At 32.3% G+C, this 10651-nt stretch overlaps 1 protein-coding gene across 1 annotated transcript in view; it reads left to right on the top strand.

Annotated features, from left to right (window-relative positions):
• The window catches only part of LOC119834857 (CAD protein), a 25141-nt gene that overhangs the window by 6337 nt on the left and 8153 nt on the right, over positions 1-10651 (top strand). Inside the window, exons 6-14 of the mRNA XM_038359375.1 lie at positions 258-352; positions 2190-2367; positions 2789-3013; positions 3440-3558; positions 4437-4712; positions 4800-4934; positions 5053-5283; positions 6613-6735; positions 10493-10618. Coding sequence (XP_038215303.1) covers positions 258-352; positions 2190-2367; positions 2789-3013; positions 3440-3558; positions 4437-4712; positions 4800-4934; positions 5053-5283; positions 6613-6735; positions 10493-10618 — 1508 coding nt within the window. The remainder of the gene's footprint in view (positions 1-257; positions 353-2189; positions 2368-2788; positions 3014-3439; positions 3559-4436; positions 4713-4799; positions 4935-5052; positions 5284-6612; positions 6736-10492; positions 10619-10651) is intronic.

Here is a 10651-nt window from a genome sequence, read left to right as displayed (position 1 = left end):
GACAGATTCGAAATTCAAATGTAATATTTTTTTATAATTAAGTGTAACAGTATTTATGGCCAGACTAAGTATATGCACGTAGAATTTACATATTAATAATTAAGAGTATTATTTGTATAGTACTACGTTATCTGTGGTATTATATTATGTTCTGTTTTTTTTTAACTAATTAGAGCATAGTGAGGAAAATAATATATCATTGTGCTTTGTGTTACTTAAAATTCTATTGTTCTAACACAATCTATCAAATATTTCAGATTTTATAGACGAATCAAAGAGATGGTTTACGAAGCTATTTGCGTTAATAAAGCCACTTCTATTTGGAAACGGAGGCCCCATTATATTAGTTCAGGTATTTGATTGATATGATTTGTTTTTATGTCTTCTCATATATGTATATAGACAACAAATTGGTTTGCATGCAAATCTAATCATGATAAATATAATTAAATAAATTTCGAAGTAGTATCGTATCTAGCAATTGATCTGCAAAAGTGTGTCAATTTCTAACTTTAAATATTGGGTATTACCATAATTCATATGTACACCATAAAAACTAGACTCTAGATCAATTTATCAAAACCGTGCATCGAATATTCGTATTGAGTCATTCATCATTGTACCGAAAAACAACATTTAAATTAAAAGATGTATGATTTTAAATATCATTTAGATGTATTTGCAGATTTTTATTACCAAACCCAATTTATTATGCTGTACGGTTTTGCTTAAAGTAGTGGAAAAGTTTTGTAGCTAATGTAGTGAATAAATCGCTTCAAATATTGTGTCGATAAAGTAGGTTGCTACTCACTTTTTATTTTAAACTTATTTATGCCCGCGGCTATACTTGCTTAGTCTACAAAAATTTAAACTTCGTAGATTTTCGAATAAGAGACATAAGAGCATGAACTTTTCTTGACCTTAGTAGCGTTTATCTCGTCAATCATATACTATTTTAACAAACCCATGTATGTATTGATAGCGTTTAATATAATAACACCTCATTTAATTTATTTTTTTATCCCCCTGTTACATTTACAAAACCGTGCGGGTGCGGGTTGGCAAATGTCTTTTGATTCTTTGACATGCCGGTTTCCTCAGGATGTTTTCCTTCACCGTTTAGAGCAGTGGTGATGTTACACATGCGCAGATAAATTGAAAAAATCAATTTGTTTTTGCCCGCTCGCCTGGTCTCGAACCCCGACTTGTCGATTTTAATTCCGAGGTCCTCAACACTGAGCCACCATTGCTTTTATATGTATACATTATATGTAAATGTATATAATTAGATTTAAAAATTTCACATCGTATTTTTATTCATTTGAATGAATGGATCAAAAGAATAAATGGATCGAAACTACTTAATTTGGCCTATGACCACTCAATCTACATGAACTCAAAGGTGTCATTGGGTCATTCAAATGATATGTACCTACATATTCTTCAATTAACATTAAATACCATTCAAATGTATGTTCCGCTCTCACTTTTATCGAGTTTCTTTATTAATTTATTGTTTTATAATAGTGATATGCTCATTACGGTTTAAGTACGGTAGAAAAGTAACAAGTTTTATTTACCTCATAATAATAATCAAAATGTTAACGGCAACAACAAGGTAAAATGTTTCTTTCCATAAGAAAAAATGTACAAAATAAAGTAAAAATGTACATGACATTTATTGATTTAGTAAATATTTTCATTTGAGTATTAAAGAATGACATGCAGATAATTCGATAAAAGTAAAGAAATCAATATAATTTTACGGCTAACATTATCCACTCTTTGTTATAAAGGTTTTTAATCCGGAGTAGTATAAACTCTCTCAATAATGTCAACTTTGAGAAATTTTGAAAGAATAGAAAAAATTTGATCACGAGGCAGGATTCGAACCTGCGTATCTTGCCTAACCGTAAAAAAAAATTTTTTCTATTCTTTCAAAATTTCTCATTTGTAAAGCATTTCAATGCTATAAAACTAAAAATTAAATGTCAACTTTGTTACAATTGTGGAGTTTATGGATTGCAATAGGGATATTGCAATTAACAGAGTCAATTTGCTGTAATGTAAATTAATTATTTAATTGGAATTTTCATGTTTCATGTCCTTTAGATTGTACAGATCAATAAGTGGATATTCTCTTTATTTTTACTACGACTTAATAAAACATTTGTTTAACATATTAATAGGTAGAAAATGAATACGGCAGTTATGGTGCAGATAAGAAATATATGGAACAAATGCGTGATATTATCTCTGGTCACGTTGGTACTGATGCCCTCCTTTACACAACCGATGGTTCATACAGGTCCTACTTTTTCGATGGTTCTGTACCTGGGGCTCTTACCACAATCGATTTTGGGCCAAGTGAGTACTATATCCATATTATACTTCTTTCCTCTTCGTTTCAAGTGGTGGTTTAAAACTATTATTGATAATATTAACATATACATATATGTTATCAACTATTAGTAAAATTAATTAGCAGCAATGAAGTCACGATCAGGCAAAGTTTCAGTTTCTGTCTGTGATACTTTCATTATTTGTATTTGGATCGTTCCAAGTTATGACAGCTGAGCTTTTAAATATAGGATTCTATTAGTGTCTGTTCAGGATTTTGCCTCATTTATTCGTTTCTTAAGTTACTTCAGAAAAGGGCATGATATATCGAGGGCGATAAAGTCTTCTTCGAACAATAAGACGATTATTTAATTAAATTTGTATTTTAAGTTTTCAAAGGCTCTCTGTTTTACACCGCTTGTTTTATAATCCCAACTTCTGTTTACAGCATCAAAAAGTGTTATGAAAACATTTAGTGATCTTCGTAACTTTATGCCGACCGGTCCTCTCATGAATTCGGAATATTACCCAGGATGGCTCACACACTGGACGGAGAAGATTCAACAGGTCCCAACTGACCCTGTGGTCGGTACTCTTCGTGACATGCTACGAAACAGTATCAATTTTAACTTTTATATGTTCTTCGGAGGCACTAATTTTGGATTTACATCAGGTGTGATATATTTCTTTCAACACAAATTGCTATATGCGTTTTGAATTCTCGTATACATTGGCTAATAATATACTTACAAATGTTAAGGACAAGATAATGAATACGAATCTTATATTAATTTAATAAAAATATTATCGTGTAAAGTCCTAGGACGTTTTTCATTTGTACTTCAATAAAGTATATAAAAAAAATTATCCAGTTGAAAAATAACATTTCATCGTAATTAATTAAAATATTTCGTCCAAATAATATGGGACGAGGTTGCTCCATCAACATGCATTTATCAGTAGGGCAATTCGAAGGGGATCGCAAAAATAAATTGAGTTTAAATTGTTTTCGTTTCAAGTTCGTTGTTATTTACCAAGAACCTGCATTACCTTGTACGTGTTATGTTAGTGTGTGTACATATATTTTATTATATTACAGGTGCCAACTATGGTTCGTTTTATCAGCCCGATATAACATCATACGATTATGATGCACCTTTAACTGAAGCGGGCGACCCTACTCATAAGTATTATGCTATACGAAACACAATTGCTGAGGTAAATTACGTTCTTACCTATATCTTTATAAACACTTTCTTCCAGTCTGCTGGCCGGAATAAGGAGAAAAAATACAGTTTATAGATATGGTGGAGTTTTGTAATGCCACCTGCAGGGAAATTACTCTCAATATTGTAGATAGATGGATAGAAAATGAATCAAAGAAAACATTTAATTAATTTTGAAAAAAAAACTGCAATCGAACATTTTCGAAAATTTGTTTTCTGCACCGGGCTTGTAGGCAATAAAAAGTCCACGCTGTGTATTATTGTGTATTATCTCAGTGGTGAGGACCTCGGACTCTCAGTGGTGAGGACCTCGGACTTCAAAATCGATAAGTCGGGGTTCGAGACCGGGCGAGCGCGCAGGAAATAAATTGATTTTTCAATTTATCTGCGTATGTAGATAACATCACCACTGCTTAAACGGTGAAGGAAAACATCGTGAGGAAACCGGCATGTCCAAGAATTAAAAGTTCGACGGCATGTGACATCTGCCAACCCGCACTTGGCCAGCGTGGTGGATTATGGCCTGAACCCTCATAGGAGGCCTGTGTCCCAGCAGTGGGAACATATATGGGCTGATGATGATGATGATGATGTGTATTATTGTACTAGGAACAAAAAATAAATAAAATTACCAAGAATTTAAATAACGTACGTTTAAAATATAATAATTTGAAGATACATTCAATTATTGTTTTAATTTCATTGTAATATATGGCAAGAATCAAACCAAATGCGAATAGACAAAATACGCAAACACGCTTTCTATCGACTTTCGACAAGGTGAAAAATTTAGTCGATTTTTATACACCTTTTAATATTCTTACACGTTGTTGCATGTTTTCATCATTTTAAATCAATTTGTTTTTACAGTTCAATCCTGATGTTAACAACATGACACTTCCCGTAATGACAAATAAAGGAGCTTACGGTGATGTCAAATTAGAACCACTTGTAAGCCTATTGTCGGATAAAGGTCGCAAATATTTAGGCAAAAAATATGCAGACGTTACAGGATCAAAACTGCCCACTTTTGAGGAGCTGCGACAATTTTCAGGAATGATATTATATGAAACAATTATTAATGACGAAAATGGAATATTGGAAATTAAAAAGCCAAGAGATTGGATTTTTATTTACGTTAATAATGTAAGTATGATTACTAGTAAACATTATATGAGAAAGTACAACCTACGCTATAGCATAATTAAATGAAGAACCTCATTTTTATTGCAGACTCTCCAAGGAGTTATTAATAGAATGCATAAAATGTATACACTGAATATTAAGTCAACGCCAGGGTCAGTTCTTTCGTTGCTTGTGGAGAATCAGGGAAGAATTAATTATGGCAACAGATTACACGACTTTAAGGTATTTTTGATTTTGGTTTTCAATTCTTTACTATATATATGTTTTTTTCTTATTATCATATTATAATCTATTCGTTTATTGGTACATTATTGGTATATTATTCTTTCTTTGTTACAAGGGGATTTTAGGCACAGTCCTTTTGAACAATAAAACACTAGATGGTAATTGGTCGGTAACCGGCTATCCCTTGGATAAAAGCGGATATCAAGAAATTGTCCCTCGTGCTAATGAAGAAATATTTGAAAGGAAAAGCAAATTAGATGGTCCCACATTATTTACCGGTGCATTTGTATTACCAGCTGGACAGAAACCCTTGGACTCATTCATCGATACCACTGGTTGGGGAAAGGTTACTATGACAATTTTCTATTATAAATCACTTTAAATCATTGAAGATTTTTACATCTTATTTATCTTTTTATGTTGCAGTCAAAATCCGTTTACCTTGGAACTCGTTTTTAGGTTAAAACAAGTTTTTTTTAAAGGCCTTTCATATATCTAGATTAACTGATGCTAGAAAAATTTTGATAAATAAATTTTCGAATTACGTTCGTAAATACTGTGAGCTATTAATAGATACTAGTCGTTGAAGAATGCCTATCCGTCCAAAAATTTAATGCACAAAAAATTAAAGGCGTGGCTTATTAATAAGGGCTAAGTTTATTGATTGGGGAAGGCCTATGTCCAACAGTGAACGTCCTAAAAGGCTGCAACGAACTTATTGATAATTGTTTCTGTTCATCAAACGAATTTCTTAGATTATAATAAAATATCGTTTGTGTGCCTAATAGCATAAAATAATGACGTTATAATTTAATGATATAATATTATTCATTGTTATATAGAAGAGTATGATAATTGTAATTATTACAAAATGTTTAAATGTTTAATGACTTATTGTGAAAAAAAATATTTAGATGTTTTTTTTAGATCTTGTCTAATTCGAAAATCTTCTCAGAAATAAATTTTCAAATAATGATATAAGAAAATTTATTTGTACGTGTGAAATGTCCTCAATTCATATCTAATCATAAATTTTGTAGTGGCCAATGTTTTTTTTAACCGTAGTGTTTTGCGGTTTTCCACGATACAGTTTGTGGAAAAAAATTGTATGCGACATTTGCTAAATTTTGAAGCGCACTCGCGGATATAGCTAGTCATTCTTTAACAAGTGGCAGTTTTAAAATCAATCCAATTACTTGTCATTATTCATATCACAAAATTGTGCGGTATGTACGCGGCGTCTTGTCCGTAGTGCGGCATTTAGGAATAACAACTAACCACTAAGCTAACCAGGAAAACGCATCCTATCTAGATTCTAGAAACTTGTTTTAACTGTAACATATATAAAAGAAAGTAGTGATAAATACACGACGAATGACTCGGGAATATTGTAACAACGGATTTACAAGAAAATTAAACAAATAATGAATAAAAATGTCTTACTAATTTATGTATCGTTTCCTATCCAACGAAAATACACATAAGTGAGAAATTTTGAAACAATAGAAACAATTTGATCACGAGGCGGGATTCGAACCATTTTTGCCAAACCGTAGCAACGCCTAGCTTCTCGGCCACTCAAAATTTCTCATTTATAAAGCATTTCAATGCTATAAAACTAAAATACATACAAGTGAAGTTATTCTATATTAGTGTCAAAATTATCTTTTAACAGGGATATATCTACGTAAACCAACATCACCTTGGAAGATACTGGCCTCAGGTTGGACCTCAAATCACATTATACATCCCAGGAGTTTGGCTTAAACCAGCGCCCGAACAAAATATAATTGAAATAGTTGAAATGCAGGAAGCTCCACTCAACAACACGATCACATTCATAGACTACCCCATTTTGAACAGAACTAGACCGTTGGATTACAGTATTTATTTAAATTAATTAGGTACTTACACAATAAAACTTAAAATGAAATTTCTGGTTTTCATTCTTGCTCATAAATGGGTTCTCACCTACCTTCAAGCTAAAATTTGTTTTTCATCCGAATAATACAGCATTCGGATGTTTATAAGGTAAATGGTATTTTTAATTATCCATACTAATATTATAAGGAGGAAATATTTCTGTTTTTGTATTTGTTTGTACTATATTCACACAAAAACTACTCAATGAGTGGCAAAGGCTATTTTTTATGTCATAACGGGCAACAGATATGTGGTTTCGCATTATGGTAAGCGACCACTGCCCATAAACATTCGAATACGCTGCCCGCTCCTAAGTAAGGGATAAGAAAAGGATTGATTGCTGGAAAGAAGGAATAGACTGCGAAGGGTGAGGAAAAAAAAATGGGTCTCCAGCTTCCCCACTCAGCGTACGACACAGTAACATACTAATATTTCACGCCGGTCTTCTATGCGGGTGTTGTACTTTGACGGTGCGAGTTGGGAAAATTTGTGCTAAATCATGCTCATCTTCCTCAATGAAAACACCACATAGGCTATATATATCACAGGCGATGCCAGAGCGAACAGCATGTAGGAATCTAAAAATTTGGTACCGATAACTATCAATATAATCGAATGCTATTTTTATATAAGAGTAGTTTTCATGTCATCAAAGTATTCAAGAAAATATAATGTTGTATGATTTATATGGATATTGATATATACATTTTCTTTAACTATCAACTTTGAATTCGACATATCCGAAGGACGAGAGATTACCTCCCTGTACCTCTACAGCTTCTATTTTTTATCAGATAAGAAATGATCATGCAATTTCAATATCAATAACTTTACAGTTCAGATAACAATATAATAAAGATTTACAAATCCTGAACGTGCAGGAACCTTTCATGGTCTTGAAGATAGAAAGATAAAGCTAACATTTTATTGTGTCTGTGTTCTAAATGGATCTTTCCATTTGTTTTTAATATTCACTAGATGAGATAGACTTAAGATAGACTTCATAAGCTAGATTCGTTTTGATATATAATGCAGAAATATACTTAACCCGCTGAAACGCCAGGATTGGTGATTTTTCATTCAAATAATTCATACAGAGTTTATACATTCTATAGAGATTTTTAAAGTTTCTTGATAATTATCTGAAGTTAATGTTTTATATGGTATGTTTTTTTTTTTTGCATTACCCATGTATTCTTGGTGGATTCAATTAAGATAATGAACGAATGATAACTTATTACCTATGTACGTTGGCTGCATATAATAATCCTATCCTACTTAATTCTTGGGGGCCTGGTGACCCGTAACACAAGTATTTCATACTTACCTTGGGCACCAGTCTCTCACAAATGTTAGTAATAAGCAATAGATTTAACAATATATAGTACAGATACTCATTTGTGATGAGAAAAATAAATGAATAAATTATTATTATAAACGCGAAATTTTGTATGGATGTGTGTTTGTTTCTCTCTTTCACGCAAAAACTACTGAACCGATTGCAATGAATTTTGGTACATAGACAACTGGAATAACATATAGGCAACTTTTTATCCCGATATTCCTACGGGATACGGACTTACGCGGGTGAAACCGCGGGGCGCAGCTAGTAAATTATAAACAGAAGGTTATCAATGAGTATAATTGTTTTGTACGAATACAATACTTTTGAATGATTTACATATCCAAATAAATAAAATACCTTTAGTGGATAGAATATATCCTATACTAGAGTTAATATTTAAATCAAATTCCAAACTTAACTTCGCTACAAACATTAGCATCATTCACATCATTGACCTTAGTGATGCGTAAACGAGAGGCCCATATGCAAAGTGTGTGTGTGAGAGCAGGACACGACCCGACTGGTTGGTATTGTGACGACGTATGATAACTTGAAGGAAGTTGAGCGCTGAACGAGCTCGGTCTGTCGTTGCGCAGTTCGCGACAGCGCCGGACCGTTCTTCGTAACTCTTTAAAATACCACGTGGCCGGCAATTTGAACCTAAAATGTGAGTGTAATCCCTAAAGGCGATATGTAAGAGTTTATATTCAAAGTATTACTTCAGGAACATTGTTATGAGTAGTATCGAATGTCATGTTTTCATTGTATGTACTAGCACGTGTATGAAATTTTGATTCTACCACAACACTTGTTTAAATTTTTATTTCCAGCTATTTTCACAAATGTGTATACCAATGTTATAAATATAATAATATAATAATAATTGTATGTAATGATAGTAGTGTATATTCATTTTACAGCTTAATTTGTTGACTTATATGCCTAGTTTACTAAAATCATTAAAATATTTATTTTATTAAAATAAATTTACAGCGTTTTAACATGGTCATACAATTTTTGTAATACAGTACCTTTCTATCTAACTGTATAATATGTTTCGTACTTTTGCATTTTATAAGTTTTTTTTTTTATTTTTTTTGTGGCATTTTACCATAACTGGCATATTATTAGGGCACAAAAGAAATTTGCTTTTTTATTTATGCGTTGGTTAATATAAATTTATTATGAATACAAATTTAAGTAATGAAACTAGAAAATCGTAATAGAAGATCGTAAACAGACCACTGAAAGTATTAGGTAGGTATGGTTTACATTAAACAGTACCCTTATTACAGAAAGCAGAAATAGAAATGAAATCCTACCTCGAATTTACTAGTTTGTAAAGATTTTTTAATTACTTTTTATAAACTAGTTAATATATTTCGTATAAGTACTTAAAAAGTGTAAGCAGTGGTGGCTCAGTGGTGAGAACCTCGGACTTTAAAATCGATAAGTCGGGGTTCGAGACCAGACGAGCGTGCAGGAAATAAATTGATTTTTCAATTTATCTGCACATGTTGATAACATAACCACTGCTTAAAACGGTGAAGGAAAACATCGTGAGGAAACCGGCATGTCCAAGAATCAAAAGTTCGACGACATGTGACATCTGCCAACCCGCACTTGGCCAGCGTGGTGGATTATGGCCTATACCCTCATAGGAGGCCTGTGTCTCAGCAGTGGGAACATATATGGCTGATGATGATGAAGTACTTAAAAAAATATACTATACACAAACCTACCTGTTAATCTATAGGTAACGAAACATAATTAAAAAAAATACATGTAAACGATGCTACCGTTACATGTATATTTATCAGTATATTCAATACATAATAAAAAGATTACTTTGTTTTCAATACTAATTCATATTCTTAAATTCGTTGGAGACATTTCTATCTTGACAATCGGCTACCAAATATTGTGATTTCCATAAACATTCAAGAATTGGCGCATTGACCCTAACTAATAGCTATAAATAGGCATCGTATCGCTTCATTTAAAATTGTTGTAACTAGTAACCTTAACATTTCTAGGTCGGTCATATCTATTGCTGCACTATGATAACAATCGACTACTTATCGTACCTCTTAGTATATCACACTACCGCTTTCCGTTATATTTGTATACGTAATTAAAAAAAAAACTTAATAAATGCCAATAATGGGCATAAATTTACAACTTATTTTTAAGGAAGTAATAAATATTATAATCCGTACGAACTCACTCGTAGATAATGTTAGTTTAGGTTCTTACTGACAAAAATATTTTCCGAATTGTTTTACAGACAATGGAAGACAAAAATGATCTTAGTTGTGAAGTGGGGCCACCCTGCTGCCTCGTTCTTTCTGATGGATCTATATTCCAAGGTCGAAGTTTTGGAGCTCAAGTTCCCGTTGAAGGAGAAGTGGGTTAGTATATTAGAAAAACTAAAACTTCCACTTTT

This window comes from Zerene cesonia, chromosome 20, assembly GCF_012273895.1.
Source record: "Zerene cesonia ecotype Mississippi chromosome 20, Zerene_cesonia_1.1, whole genome shotgun sequence".
Lineage (NCBI taxonomy): Eukaryota > Metazoa > Arthropoda > Insecta > Lepidoptera > Pieridae > Zerene > Zerene cesonia.
Note: the sequence above shows the minus strand (reverse complement) of the source record. Positions and strands in the feature narration are given on the sequence as shown.